At 32.1% G+C, this 16755-nt stretch overlaps 1 protein-coding gene across 1 annotated transcript; it reads left to right on the forward strand.

The window, feature by feature from the left end:
* The first annotated feature begins 6676 nt into the window (after positions 1 to 6676).
* On the forward strand, positions 6677 to 8188 carry LOC149575571 (leucoanthocyanidin dioxygenase-like). Its single transcript, XM_089815316.1, has 3 exons — positions 6677 to 7216; positions 7359 to 7692; positions 7778 to 8188. Exons 1-3 carry the CDS (start codon positions 6756 to 6758, stop codon positions 8021 to 8023), a joined length of 1041 nt encoding a protein of 346 aa, XP_089671442.1. The 5' UTR covers positions 6677 to 6755; the 3' UTR covers positions 8024 to 8188.
* Positions 8189 to 16755: the final 8567 nt, after the last annotated feature.

The following is a 16755-nucleotide window of genomic DNA, read 5'->3' on the forward strand; positions in this document are numbered from 1 at the left end:
TTTAGGTGGCTCAAGCAAGACCTCAATAGCTAATAATAATAATAATAATAATGGAAATTATGTTTTCTTAAATGAGAATAACCATAAAAATGATGCAAATTATGCAAGCAAAGGGTTGCAATTGAGAGGAGATATTTTTGACTCTGATTTGATTTGGAGAAGACTCTTTTGGAGTGTGGTGGAACATATTCTGGAAAATTTAAGATCTTCTCAAGGTTTGGTTGTTCTAAAAGATATGGATTGGGAAGAAAGGATGCTAATGCACATGGGTGTACCGGTTGGACTTCACGAGGGAGATTGTTGGGATATGAAGCCCAACAATCATTGACTATTCATTCTCCCTTGACTCTCTGTATTTGTAGAGTTCTATATAATGGATTTATGCAGCCCATGTAATTGTATTGGTTACTCATAATAAAGCATTCCCTACTTGAGTACGGATGTAGGCAAGTTTTGTTGAACCACAATAAATCTTGTGTTCGTGTATTCATCTTTTTTGCTCTATTTCTTTGCTTGATTTAATATTTACAAAAAATGAAGCTATATAAAGTTTTTCACATATCAATGTGAAACATTCAGTATCAAGTCTGTATGTATCTAAATGTATCTAGAAAATTTGAGTCAATAAATTGAGTCATTTTATATGTTAGCTCTTTCATTTGTTATTAGAGTGGGTTGATCAATGGGGAGAAGAGTTCTTTTAATGGGTTTTGGATGACCAGACCCTAACTTTTTTAGATGAGATCTTCTCCAATTTTATATTGAAGATAGGATGTTGGAGGCAATGGAGGTTGGAGAATTTTTATCACCTAGAGCTAGCTTCTCGCTAAGATATGATTATTGCTTGGGAAGCAACTATTTGTGTACCTATAAAGACAAGGCTTGGCAAATTCATCCCTCAAGAGAAGAAGGGACTTGATAGAATCGTGTCCCTAAAGAAGAGAGGGGGCTTGGTTGCATGATTTTCCTTCTATGGAGTGAGGAGGGGCAAGATTTGAAGAATGTTGTTAGAGACACGCGGAGGAGATGTCAACTTTCAGAGGAAAGGCATCTATGTGCAGACATATTAGTGGTGATTGTTTCTACGTCACTTGAGGAGGCATTAGACACACTCAGAGGAGATGTGGAATTTTAGAGGAAAGGCATCTCATGTGCAACACCAAAGGAGGCATTAGACACAGTCCAAGGAGATGTGAAATTTTGGAGGAACTGTGTCTCATTGTGCAAGGGAGGTGGAAACAATCTAATTATGAGGACAACTTCAAGATTTATAGTCTGAAGTTGAGATATGAAATCTACTTAAGAGGACAAGTTTAGGGTTTGTAATCTAAAGTTGTAGAGAAAAAATGTACTTCAATAAGTGAAGATTGGTTAAGCATTTCATCAAAGGATCCAATGAAGAAAATTGGTGAAAGTAGCTTCATAAAAGTTTCTGGTTAAAACCTTTACAACTTCACTCCTATTGGATTAATGTAATAAGGGGGGAATGTTGGATTTAATACATTAAATTAAGTTAGTTTCTAAGATTAGATTAAATAAATAAATTAGTTCAATATAGTTGCTAGGAATTTACTCATGTAAGTAGTTGTTGTAAGGGAAAGTGAGGTTATATAAAGTTATTCACGTATTAATGTGAAACATTCAATATCAAGTCTGTATGTATCCAAAAGTATCTAGAAAATCTAAGTCAATAAATTGAGTCATTTTATATTTTAACTCTTTCAATTAAATGTGCTAATTCTAGAAACTCATTCACATAAATACTTAGTCTTTTGGAATCAAGATTGATACCATTAGACCCCCATTTTGCTAATAAACTAGTAGCAATGTTGTCTTCTCTATAGGTATGCAAAATGTGGCAAAAGAGCATCAAACAAATAAATGATCAATATTTTCCACAATTTCACTACATAAGACACATTGAAAAGGCTGTGAAATATTAAGTTTGTGAAGCCTATCACTGGTTAAAATTCTTTTTCGAAGTGCAAGCCTAGCAAAGCAACCTACTGTAGGCAAAACAACATTGTTCTAGCAGAGAGAAAATTCTCATTGCTTTGTTTCATGTTGCTCCACCAATTTCAATGCTCTATAACCAGCCTTAATGTAGTATTCACCATTAGGTGTAGGAGCCCAAATCAAAGCATCTATGAGAAATTGGTAAAGTGAAAGGGTCTTTCCATAGAACTTTACAGAAAATCTTTCTACAACCAGGACATAGTCTATCAAATAGTCACTCCAATTGTCATTAATAATGTAAATGACATCTTTCAAATCATTTCCAAGTGATACTGGGGGCAAACCATACCAAGAGTCCTCCTAGAATTTCATTGATTTCCCATTGTGCACTTCCCAGGAGACAAATTTTGTAATGATGTCTCTAGACAATATCATAAAGTTCCACATGCGGTTATAATCCTATTAGGATCTGAGGATTCTAAATTTTTTTCTTGCATAATCTTACACCATATACTTTCGGGCTTCCTAAACATTTTCCATACAATTTTGGTGCCAAAAGACATATTTCTCTTGCTCATGTCGTATTAACCAATTCCAGCACTATATTTTTCATAAATCATTTCCTTTAAAAGTATCAAAGGGACTTTCTTCTCATTATTCAAATTGATGTTCCAAATAAAACCTCTTATAATTTTTCAACCTGTCTTATAATACTAGTTGAGGCTTTAACGATGGACATAGTATAGTTTGGAATAGAAGTTAAGACTGATTTGACCAAAAAAATATTCCTAAATAAAGTAAGGCATTGGTGTTTCCAATTAGAGATCCTACTCTTGATCTTGTTCACAATTGATTTCCAGAATATAGCTTTATTAATGCCAAAAAATAAAGGGATACCAAGATATAATGATGGTAGCAGTCCTTGATGGAAACCAAGAATATTCAACAATTTTTTGGAGATCACTGGAGTAGTAAACAATAGGAATACTTTAGATTTTTGAGCATTCACCCTTTTCCCCGAAACTTCCAGTTACAAGTCTAAATTACTTTTAATTTCCTTAGCTTCCTGAATATTGGCTTTTCCAAAAAGCAAAGTATCATCTACAAAAAATGAGTGAGTGATTCTGAAAGAAAACCTTCAATCTGAGTACTAACCCATCTTAGTTGATCTAGCTTAGCTTTTATAATCCTATTGAAATTTTCTACCATAAAGATAAAACGTGTTGGAGATAATGGATCACCTTGTTGTACACCTTGTCTAGATTGAACAGAAGGCACCATTTACTATAACTCAAAAGAAGGCATCTGAGGTACATGACTTGATCCACTTACACCATTTTGAGTCAAATCCAAACTTCTGGAGAACTTTAAACAAAAGGACCATTGCACCTAATCATAATATTTCTTCATATCAAGTTTGATCATCACAGTAGGAGATTGAGTGGAATGAATAGAGTATAGGGCTTCATGTGCAATAATGGCCCCTTCCATTGTTTCTTTACCTGGAACAAAGCCTCCTTGCTTAGGTGATATAATTTTAGTTAAGATATGTTGTTATCTCATGTATATTGCCTTTGTAAAAAAATTTACATTGTATTGCACAATGAAATGGGTCTAAATTTGGCAAGTGTTCGAGGATTTTTGGTCTTGAGGATCAGAGAAATGTTTGTAGTATTGAAATTCTTTAACATGGATCCTTTTTATGAGATTCTTCAATCACTACAAGAAGATCAAAATCAATCACATCCCAACATTTTTGAGAAAAAAGTGTTGTAAATCCATCAAGGCCTAGAGGTTTTTCTAGATGCAAGGAGAAGACAACATTCTATAATTCCATCAAAGTGAATGGAGCCATTAACTCTATGTTATCTTCTCTAGTAGCTAGTGTTGGGATAGAATCAAGTAAATCATGTTCACAATTGTAAGATGAAGAGAGTACAATCTATGGAGCTAATAAGTTCTAAAAAAAATTCTCCCCCTCAGCCTTAATATTCTGAGATTCTTTAAGTAATCTTCCCGAAGAAGCTTCTTCAATCTAAAAAAATAGTATTTGCAGCCCTTCTTTCTTTAACTAACATGTGAAAGAATTTCATATTTTTATCACCCTCTTTAAGTCAAAGTTCTTTGGATCTCTGTCTAGAGAACACCTCTTCCCTCTTGCATGGCTTTTTCCATTCAACTTTAAGATTCTTTTGATTTTTAAAAATTTCCAAATCCAATCCATTGACAATCACATGTTCATTGATCACTTGTAACTATTTTCCAACATGATCTTTTTGGTAGAAAATATTTCTAAAAACATATTTATTCCAATGCTTGATCCTTCCCTTCACATACTACATTTTTCAATGGAAGCAATACATTCTAGTGCCCTCATAGTGTGGAGAACTCACCCACCATTGTTGTAATAGAGGTAAAAAATGTGGATGTCTGAACCACATACTTTCAAATTTAAAAGTAGATATTCTAGAAGATTTATTATCAGGCTCCTTCGTAAGATTTAACAAAATAGGAAAATGATCAAGAGCTGTATATGTAAGAATATTAGAAGAGAGAACATACTTCCAGAATTTCTAGCTAAATGAAACAAGGAACCTATCCAATCATTTCACAATTTGAAAGAAGCCATCTCTACTATTGTTCCATCTAAAGGAACCATTAGATAGAATAATATTAAATAAATCATTATCATTTATAAAAGCCACAAAGTCTTCCATTGTTCTAGGTGGGGGGAAAATACCACCTTTCTTCTCATGTAAAGATGTTATTGCATTAAAATCTCCTCCTAGTATTATGTTTTGATCTTCAAGTGTTTGAAACACATATGATATTTGCTTCCATAGCCTGGCTTTATCAACAGTGGAGGATGGACCATATATGTTAAAGAGCACAAAAGACAAATTATAGTGTTGAAAAATTAGGAGCTTCCAATTTGGTCCTTGGAAAACTAACTATCCAATAACTATCTTAAGATTCCAAAGGGTTGCAAGTCCCCCTCATGCACCAATACTCTGACTATGGGTTGAATGCCATTTAGGCCACCTTTGAACTGTCTTAAGGTAATTCCCATTTGATAATTTTGTTTCTTGCAATAGAAGAATGTCTGCTTGCAAAGAGTCAAGTTGTTGTTTGACCCTAATCCTTTTTTCAGAGGCATTGATGCCTCTAACATTCCATGAAATCAGCTTCATTATAGTCGAGAAGAATGCTTGGTTCTTCTCACAGAGCATCTTAGATTTGCAAATTTCTCTACTATGGTAGATTGAATACCAACCTCAATCTCCTCTTTAGATCTAATGCTCTTGGATTTTCTCCCTTTAGGCCTGGGTGTCTTTTTTCCAACTGCCTCCAATGGACAATCTTTGAAAAATCAAAACTATCCTTGAGATCAATCAGTGATGCCTCTTCTCCATCCATGTAGTATTGTGGATGTACTCCTCTTGAACCTCATCTAGAGAATCTTCATAAATACTGACTTCTAGTGTAGAACAAAAAGTTCGGGGTCTAGATTCTAATGGGCTTGACTGCTCACTATTGCAGAATAAAGGATAGTGCAATCCTTAAATTTACCAAATAATTCTTCTTCTACAATTTCTTCAATCAAATCATGTGCCACTTTAAAGTCTTAGAGTTTTTATTTTAAATGATTCAAATTTTATAACTTGCATTCTTTTGTAAGACATCTTTCAAAGAATTGCAAAATTTCTAATATAATTCATATTTTATGTTAATATGTTATATATTAATTTTCAAACTTAGTATATTAGATTTTTTTTTAAAATTTAGATCTAAATTTAACCAATAATTTCAAGAAAATTATGAAAATTAACTTAATGCACATATCCTGAAATCTCTCTCAAATATAGAATAAGGTGAAATACTAGGTAGAAGCACTTTACAACTTTTTACATTTATAAATACTAGGTGCAAATCCTTATAAAGGAATTGATATTTAATATTATGAAGGACTAATTATGTGTTTCAATAGAGTTAACTTTCATCATGCAGTATCTAATTAGAAAATTTTGGTAGTATTCTAACATAATGAGAAAAGAAGGAATTTAGGAGGTTGAGGTCTATATGAATTTTTAACATAAGTTAGTTGTTTATGTTAGTTTTGTTGATTATCAATCTACATCATTTTATTACTAGTTTAAGTAGAAGTTTATATATTTTCCTTTTGAATTTTGTTAATTCTCTCACCTTTTAAGAATTTTATTTTTCTCTAATTGTTCTAAAATATAAGAATCTAATATTTATTGTTATTTTCAATGGTTGGGACACAAAATCTAATCGATCTTGATCCACCTTCATTACTTAGTTTGTTTTTAAGTGTTTGTTATTAAGCACTCTTTAGGAAATAATGGAAGACATCATTATTATTCAATACTTTGAGTGTAAATTTATTGTATGTATCTCACAATTAAAACTACTTAAGCTATTTAATACAAGACCATTCCACTAAATTCAACTCCAACTTCATCCCTTATTTTTATTTAGAGTCTTGCACAAGTAACAAGATATCCGAGGGGCTCATAAAGAATAATTCAACTACACTAATAAACTAAGAACTCATTAACAACCCACCTTGAAATTTAAACATCAATGAATAAGAAATTATAATAAATTTATATATTAAAGATATAAACATAATATACACTACTTATAATATACACTATTTGAATAAAGAAAGACAAACACTATTCCAAGGAAGAAATAGAAGCCCTTGGCACTCCCGCAAAAGTCAAATGTTCTAAGCCTATGTCTGCACGCCTCAATGTGGAAGCAATCCTTCGATAATGGAGAGGCGAGATAGCATACCAAGAGTTCAGACGCTAGCAGAGAGTGGAATCCAAAGTGTTCCTCTCCACTATGTGAGATCTGATCTTGAGCCCTCCAAGCCATGCAACACACACATTCCTATCATTGACTTGCAGGGAGCCCAACATCATCTTCATCAAGACACCATTGCAGCCATCTCAACAGCTGCACAAAACTGGGGTTTCTTCCAGATCATCAATCATGGAGTCCCACTGTCTCTCATCTCTCGCATGAAATCCATGGGCAAGACCTTCTTTGATCTTCCTCTGCAAGAAAAGGAAAAATACAAAACAGAACAATCTGGAAAACCTGGGTATGGAAATAAACTTGGGTATTCCCCGGATGCCAAATTGGACTGGGGAGATTTTTATTGGAACATTGCTTGGCCGGCTGAAAGAAGGGATATGTCCAAATGGCCCCAAAAGCCTTCTGATTTCACGTACACGGTTTTCTTCTCTTCAAATCATCATTTTCTTTTGTGGGTGTTAGCTTATCTGTAAGAAATTCTTATGGGTATATAGTTCTTAAAGGAACAAAAAGCATAAAATTTGATATTTATAGAGTTTTCATGTTATTTGCAGGGAGGTTATGGATGAATACTCAAGAGAGATATACAAATTGTGGAAATTTTTGCTGCAGGTGTTGAGCAGAGGGTTGGGATTAGAAGATGAAAACCTAATAAACAAAGCAATGGGTGGAGAGGGATTAAAAGAAATGCATATTAGGATTAACTATTATCCACCATGTCCTCAGCCAGAAATTGTACTTGGACTTTCTCCTCACTCTGATCCCAATGTACTTACATTTCTTCTGCATGATGAAACCCCTGGCCTGCAAATTAGAAAGGATGGGAATTGGGTTGATGTTCAAAGTGCCCCTGGCGCCCTCATTGTTAACATTGCTGATGCATTGGAGGTACCAAAATTTGCATTTGAGTTTTCCATTCTTTTATTATATTGATGTTGAGAATATTTTCCAAGATTTTGTGTTTGTTTTGTAGATAGTGAGCAATGGGAGATACAAGAGCGTGGAGCACAGGAGTGTAGTAAACAAGGAGAAAGCAAGGATTTCATGGGCCATGTTTTGTCATCCACATGATGAAGCTGTTATTTCTCCTCTTCCAGCATTGATTGATAAAGAGCATCCTGCTTTGTATCAGGGTTCCTCATGGAAAGAGTACCTGCAAAAGTTCTTCATCAAAGGTCTTGATGGAAAGGGGCATGTTCATCAACTACAACAGTCTTGACTGCTCTAAGAGAGGTTTTTCTTAAAAAATTATGTCTGGTTTTTATTATTCATTCCTGGTTTGGTTTGCGAACTCATGGTCAACTGATCTTATCAGAAAGTTTATCTTCAAAGCATTTAAAATTATTTGAATATAATTTCCCTTCTATGATTTGAAAGATTTAAATTTGTTTAAAGAAAGTGGGCATCAATTTATAAAGGAAGTGGATCCCATTCACTGCTTATTTTCAACCCTTCTATATTTTTTTGAATGTTTGATTTCAATTGTTAAATTATAACGGCAATTTTAAAATAGGAAAAAAAAATTAATTTAATACTTTTTTAATGATTGAAAGTTGGATGGGACACTACTTGTTTAAATTTAAGTAGAAAATGTACTTAAACAGCTCAATGGGACATGAGGCAAGTAGGCTAGAAGGGGTGGGTATTAGTCAATTCAAATGATGGAGGACATAGCATTCGTCACAAATATGTTATGGGAAATATTTTGTGAGCTTTAAGAAATCATAAGATTGGATTTTTTTATGTTATCAATAGATTTATTTCAAATTGTTAAAAGATCAAAAGAAACGTATGTAAAATTAAATAAACTTTCTACAAAAAGATTAACTAGCACTTGCACTCGAAAGAGAAAGGGGTATGCCGATAGTAGCAAAAGGTAGAAGTCTATAGAAGATGGTTGTCCAAATATATTTTGAAACCCATTGATTCTATTGTGAGAATTTAAGAAAACCTTTAGTTGTTTTCATGGAATTCTTGTTTATTGCTTGGTCAAACTTTGCATGTTCACAAGATTTTTTAAACTATTTAAAACTCATTTAATTAGAATACAATTATTTTCCTTTTTTTATTAATTAAGAATTCAAATGAATAGTGGTCCATGCATAAATATTGCATAAAGTTCACACATTGCAGTTTGGAATTCCTTTTAGTTTCATCAACTAGGTAATTTTTGATCAATTTTGTGGAAGGTTAGAAGGATGGTTCGATTTGTCATTAAAGATAACCAAATTTCGTCAAGTTACAATTAACATATATATAAAATTCAAGTTGTGTAGACAAAGCATGTTACTAATAGTTTATCCACAAAATACATCTTTAACAATCATCTTCATGCAACATAAACATAATAGATGCCCACAATGTAATACACAATAGATACAATAGAAAAAATGGTGAACACCAACATAATAGTTGACATTAGATATATTCAAATATGTATAAATCAATAATCAATCAAGCTAACCTACTATTTTATCTAATATTGATATACATCATATATTTATTGTGAATTTATAAAAAGACATTAGAAATAAGATTCCTCTTATTGAGTTTACCTCTATTTTACAACTTTGTGCATGTCTCAATGGATAATGTGGGTATTTCCTCCACTTGAATTTGAGGCATTAGACATACCTTACTGGCAATTGTCTATTGAATAACAACAATATTGTGTGAGGAATACGTGATTATGCATTTTTTCTTGAGGATTTATTAGTACTTATTTTTCTTTGGAAGGCACATGTGCATGCAACAAAATATATGACATTAATTAGCCAAGGCATAGGATAAATTGACAGGTTTAACATGTGTATTATGAGATGGAGATCCCTTTGTCAAATAAAAAGACCCACGTAGAGAGATCAAAATCAAGATAATGAAAACAATGATATTCATGTAATGGAACGTGTTGTGGAACCACAAAAGGGTGACCAAAATCAAGATGATTTTCAAGATAATGGTATTGACAAAATAGATCACATTGTGGAACCCAAATAGGGTGGTTAATATCAAGATAAATTTCAAGATGATAAAAAGAAAGGCATTAACAAAACTAATCAAATTGTGCTAAAAAGATGAAGTGAGGACAATCATATATTTCAATGATAATGAAAAAGAAAAAGATTTTTTACACCGCCAATAATGCTATAAAATAAGAAGCAAAATGAGTTACAACACAAAATATGTGGTTTTGTGAATGGTCCTATAGCTTAAACATAACTTGCAACAATAAGTGGTGTGTAAAGATACACATTATATTAAAAATATAGTAGTTGGTAAATAGTAAGATTTCCAAAATTTATCGTGATTTTCTATTTTATGATGTTTCTAAAATTTAAATATTTTTTCAATTTTATAATATTTCCAAAATGTAATTAATTAAAGTAGAATAAAAAATGTTTCTATATTTAATTAGAAAAAATTAATACTCTTATTAAAAAATTCACATTTTAAAATGTCAATATAATTTTAAAACTATATTTTCTAAAATATCTTACATTCAATTCTCATTTTTTTTTTTTTTTAATAATAACATGAAGATACTCAATTCATATTATTAGGAAAAAAATTATAAAATATTTATTATGAATAAATGCTCACATTTTATCATTGTAGACTCTTGCCTTAAATCTGTCCAAAGGTTACATTTTAATAGATTTGTATCTCATTTTACATACGTCCTGCATTGCTTTCATCCTTGAAATTACCAGCAATGCTCTTTTACTCATTTGCAATCTTAATGATATCAAACTTTTTTTTTTTCTATTTTTTGTTCAATGGTACAATATTGTTCAATTGTCTATTCGTTTCCCCCACAATAATGAGGAGAAAAGTATCCCAACACCATTTCATACCATTTGAATGCCACTCACAAATTCCTAATAGCCTTTAATTTCTATAGTTGATATATCCTAAGGACTCCATCTTTGACCTCTTAATAGTGACATAGCACGGATATCCATTTCCCTATTTCATAGTTTGTTGTAATTAAATTGTAGAAAATTAGAAGAGTCAAAGTATGGATCTACAACTGTGTGTATGGAAGCTTCTCGATATGAATGAAAATTATTCAAGCAATGGTATGAAGCAACATCAGCAACAGATGTTAAAAGAGATGTTTGCCCAAGGAAAAATCATCTTATACTCTAATAGTTGAGTTGCCTATATCAAGCTACATTTGTAACAGAATAAAAGTAAAATTTTATATATATATATATATATATATAAAACTTTAGTCAAATTTATTATTTTATATTAGTTTTATGTATGATCAGCAGATAGATAAGTTGCACAGGTTGTCAGCTATGTATCATAAGTCATATATAGAACCTTATAAACTTGAAATTTAAAATTTAAAATGCACAATCACGTATTCCTCACACAATATTGTTATTCAATAGACAATTGCCAGTAAGGTATGTCTAATGCCTCAAATTTTATTGGAGGAAACACCCGCATAATCCATTGAGACATTACAAACTAGAAACTCAAATTAAAACTATTGTAAAAGCAAGGGAAGGTTAACCAAAGTGAAATATTTTTCAGGGAAATGCAAGTTAAGAGGAGAATAAAATAGAAAATGTAATGATTTTCAGTTGATGAGCAGCAAGCATTGGTTGTGTCATGTTTACAAAATGATTTTTGTGGGACTTATGGTAGGGTTAATCACCAATTATAAGGATTGGACTCTCTTGTGTGTTAATGAACTCTAGCTGCACATTAGAATGTTAGTCTTAAAGACACTAAAAAATTGATGAGATGCAACAAAGATTTGTTGGGTACCATAGATGACTCATAGCTTGATAGACAAGGTGACTAAAATCCAAATGACTTAAAATTTTGTAGGTTAAACAAAGCATAGTTCTTCTTTGTAATTTGTATAGTATACTCTTATACTACAGTGGCTATCAGAAACATGGAAAACTAAAATCATAAATTTATATTCTTGTTGCTGCTAGATTGTTATCAACTAAGACAATTAGTAATTGCATTTTGATTTAATTTTAATATCAAATTTGACACATTATCGATGCTCCTCTTGGAGTAGTGAATACGGATGCAAACTTAATTGTGGTTTAAAATACTTATATGTGAACACTTTACTATGTATTTATTATTCTGTGTATCTCAACTCACAAGCTAGTCTACTAAATTTTATAAACTAACCCTACTAGAAAAGCAGTCGACTATTAAAGTTCTTTTACTCAGTAGCTAGCTACTTCATGACCTTACTGACAACAACAATTTCTTGGTGTTTTCCATTGATTTTGGTTGGCCACAACATTTGCTATGCTTTCATGAAATTGTGTATCTATCCAGATATTTTTTTGGGAACAAACGTAGAGAGAATTTTGAGTTGGGTTCACATAATGAATCAGTACAATTAGATAGTTGAATCGAGGAAATTGCAATAATCTGACTATTAACTAGTCAGGAAACCATTGATGACGTGTTTCGAAAGAATACTCAAAATGACCCCTAAAACTTTGATTATATGAAGTTGGGTAGGCAAGAAAACTTGTTGCACCCATTTTGAGTTTTTCTTCTACTCTATCAAACCCAACCTCAAATATTATATCTTATTTCTAAGATTTTGGAAAAAGAAATGGAGAATCCTTAATAAGGGGAGAAATCCATTTCCAAGTAATGCTCAAGACCACACTCGCTTCATTATTGTTGAAATATTTCATGCATAAGAAATTACCCCTTGAGCCAAATGCCCACCTACCATCCTCACAACTTGCACAATTGTCATAAAGATTGAATGCGAGTAAGTGAGTTCAAATTCGAAATGAGAGGGAAAACATTTTTTCCAAGAGACAAAAGGAATGATTTTGATTCATTTGATGCAAAATGTAGAGTAGAAGAGTTGGATCAGTTGCAGAGCAGAGAGAGAAGAGAAGAGTAGAAGAAAAGAAGTAGATCAGTAGATCAGAGTTGAGGAAGAAAGTACAGAAAGATAGAAGGAGGCTTCAACATGTGTTGAACTCTTTTGTTATTCTATAAGTTCATATTGATTCGACCTGTGAAGTAGTGATTGCTCTAGGCATTATTGTATGCAGCAATTAGAGCTATAAGTTTGAAGTTTTAAAGTTTATTAGTTTGTAGATTTTAGGGTTTTCTAGTTGAAGCTAGAAATGCTCCTAGATTTTGTAATAGTCTTGTTGAATAGAATATCAACAAACAAGCAAGTAGGCATACTTGGCAATCTATTTTCCTCCTTCTACTTAACATTACATGTTTTGCATTTAAGATTTCCATACTTGCAAGTTTTGAAGTTTTTTCCCTCTAAATTTTAATGGTAGAAATGTCAAGACTGTAAGTCTACTAAATAGCTCACTTAGTTTAGTCTTTGACCAAGTTCACTCTCTACTGTTATAGCCAAGCATCATCTTGCAACAGTGACCGAGCTCACTCGACATCTTCACTGCTGAGCTTACTAGACATACATTGTGCCAAGTTTCCCTTTGTGCCGAGTTACTTAGCTCCTCCTTTTTTCAAGCTTACTCGGCACCATCTTCCTATCACTTGGCATCCTCTTGTGTTGAGTAAGTCCATCACTCAACATTTCTTTGTGCTGAGTGAAATTTTAATAGGTTGTGCTTTTTCTTTCATAATTATATAAAGAATGTTTTAGGAAAAGAGGAACATGCCAAAGCTAAGTAGGAGTCTCCAAACTAAAATAAACCCCTTACATATGAAGATAAAACAACCTAAAATATCAACATTTTTTATAGATGCACTATCCAAAGAGTGCAAATAGGCACACAACACATCCAATAGTTATAATCAGCACAATTACAGAGAGCACTACTTTCCCACTACTAACACACTCTTTGGTCTTGCAAAAGAGAGCGGAGTCCTCACAGTTGTTATCAATTAGATTGTACTCCCCTAATTAGATCGCAGGGGAAATTTTTATAGAGTGCCATTATTATGGAGAGAAGAGGATGGGAAACAAAATAGAAATTTGGGTAAGCATTGATATTCATAACTCAAATAGAAAAAAAAACATAAAAATCGACTTAAATAAGATAGATGTCATTTTATCATCTATAAAATAAAACTCAAGGTTTGACATGAAAAAAAGAGATGAAGAATATACATCATACTTTGTGGTGAACATGAATTGTTAACAATCTTATCAATATAAATAATTATGAGTATAGAATTTTGAAAAATATGACTGAATCTTATCCCATGCTAACTTGAATCTCAAATTCATAAGTTGTGTTTCTAAAAGAAAAGAGGGAAAACCTCTGAACTTGTAGTCATAGCTATAGATATCAAATGTGAATTCTTAGTAGAACATAAAGGGAAGTTTTTCCCTAAGATCTTTGATGGAATATCCTGTATTGATATAGAATTCCTCATTTTTCTTGGGAAGAGGCTTTCAATGCATTAAAGTGGAGAACTTTCTTACAATCCATTCATTACTAGGAAGTTCTTCCTCATTGCTAACTAGAAACATGAATAATTTGTTCTCACTCTTCTATCTATCTTAGTTTCATAGATAGCCCTTGTGATTCCCCTTTTTACTGATAGATGTATAACTTGACATGAGTAAAAGGGGCCTTGACTATGGAAGGGTGTACACTATTCTACATGGTGGAGCAATAAGCGTCATTTCTAGATACCAACAAGCCATTGTGTTAAAATTTATAGGCTTCTCAAGCAACAACCCTCCATAGATTGAAAAAATCTAGTTAAAAATAAAAATCCCCGCTATACCACAACAAGTGGTGGAGACAAGAAAGTGTAGAATCGATGAACCAACATTCCTTATTCGAGGAGATGAAATAGTTCTAAAATGAATTGGGCCATTAAATGAAAGGAATCCTATAGACTACCCACTTTAGATGCTCAAAAAAAAAGTACAAAATATGTTTTGGATGGAGAGGAGTCTCATTTTGATTAGATCATTCATTTTCCCTTGCCGTTAGTTGGCCATTCATTTTTCATGTCTTGACATGTATCAATTATCATCCACGAGTATTTGATTTTAAAAGCTATTGAATTCAATGTAGTTTTGAATACATAATTTATGATAACAATGACATGGAGCATTATAAGGTAACTACTCGGTGAATTTTCCTGAAACTTGAATTTGATGTTATGATATTCAATTCAAAGAAAAATATTTTCATTTGCAAATAAATTATACATCTATAAGTCATCAAGATCTTGTAATTTAGATGTGTTAGGCATATATGACTCTAGAATAATAAATAAAGGTCTATATATATATTCCAAAAATTAAACAGCTTAGTTACTGTATGGAATCCCCTACCACTCCTCAACAAATGCCTATGCAAGCTCTTTCCAGAGACAAGTCACTTCAACATATATTTCCACTTCCTTGGTCTCACATTTATGGTTGATATGATTTGTACAAATCTAGATTTGATCTAAGGTAAGATATCATTTAGTTCAAAGATCGTACTTACTATTTTGAAGATCTAATATTCGATTTGATGTGAAATCTAATTTTAATATCTTACTTGAATATTATTCTGAAGATCCCATTTCGATCCTAAAATGCAATTTTTCTAACTATCTCGAAAAAATGATTGTGTTTTAGAGCAGTTTACTCTTGTTGGATAGGTTTGGGGTTAAACCCCAAATGGTTATTGACAAAGTGCTTGTTTCAGCACAACAGATTATCAACTCATCTTGCAAACAAAAATCTTTTACATTAGCTCCAATAGTGGTTGGACAAAGGATTCAACTTCTCATGTATTTATAGGAGTTATCAAAATTGATGAGGTGGATGGATTAGATCTACAATGATAATTAAACACAAATGTTGATGCATACAAATCCAAATCGTTTCTTTTGCCTAATGCCAAAATACTATTTTTCCATAATCTTCTTATATGTTAATTTCATCATTAATAGTATCTCCCAAGGCTACAACCTTTAATTTCTACAAATATGTTGTAAGCAATGATTTCCTCTTTTCACTAGATTCATTGATAATTTTGTCTCATTTGTCACAAATACCGATGATAGGGTTTACTAATAACCTTTGGCCTCTTTGATGCCTTGCTCTAATATATTTCCCAATGTTGTTGCATTCCTTCTTACACTTGAACATTTGTACCTGAATAAACCTCTGATCATTCCTGCAATTTTTTGCCAATTCGATCCATAGCTCTATCCACAATCCATTTTTATACAACTTGCCATAGAATTCTTTTTGCAATCTCTATTCTAACATGTCTTATAACAATGATTTTTCAAGCCACAAATATTACAAGGATGTATATCCCAACATTTATCCTTTGTATGCTATTTCCTGTTACAGTGTGAACATTGCACAATATTTATGCTTTCAATTGATTCTTTTGAACCTTTATTCATCTTTCCACTACTTGCATCATATCCAAGACCTGCATATTTTGGCCTAATTATAGGCTCAATCGGATTCCTTATACCTTTCTTATGCTTTCCTAGACCTTTACTTTTGAAACTCATTTTTTTCATAATCTTCAAACTGATACTGTCATTATAATAGCTAGAAGTTCTATCAACACAATTTTTGTGTTCATCATTACACTCCTTTTTGCAAAAAACTTCAGCAAAATCACATTTCTCAATCCCATAATCACTCAAATCATGTGTGTCACAAGATACATCACACACAAATGGTTTCACATTCAAACATTCTTTCTCTTGTTTCAGAGTGGACAATTCCTTCTTTAACATACTATTTTCCTCTTCCAATTTGTTCAAATTTTTTTCTAAAACTTTGTTCTTTTTGTCAGCATCATTAAACAACTTTAATTCTTTATTTTGCTCTCTAAGTTTTCACGTTTCCTTCACCTGCCAATTATGTACTTCTTCCACAAATTTGAATCTATTTTCTAGCTCTTCAATTTCCTCTATGTAAACACTAATTTCATTTAACAATTTAGACTTTTCTTCTCCCATTTCATTTCTTACTTTTGT

The sequence above is a fragment of the Cupressus sempervirens genome, chromosome 2 (genome assembly GCF_028749045.1).
Source record: "Cupressus sempervirens isolate cs-2001-9-10 chromosome 2, ASM2874904v1, whole genome shotgun sequence".
NCBI classification, from domain to species: domain Eukaryota; kingdom Viridiplantae; phylum Streptophyta; class Pinopsida; order Cupressales; family Cupressaceae; genus Cupressus; species Cupressus sempervirens.

Bases quoted from the DNA above. Each gene is read 5' to 3' on its own strand.
- LOC149575571 (XM_089815316.1), top strand. From the start codon at position 6,756: ATGGAGAGGCGAGATAGCATACCAAGAGTTCAGACGCTAGCAGAGAGT. The intron at 7,217-7,358 runs GTACACGGTTTT...TGTTATTTGCAG, and splicing joins CAAAAGCCTTCTGATTTCAC to GGAGGTTATGGATGAATACT. The intron at 7,693-7,777 runs GTACCAAAATTT...TTTGTTTTGTAG, and splicing joins ACATTGCTGATGCATTGGAG to ATAGTGAGCAATGGGAGATA.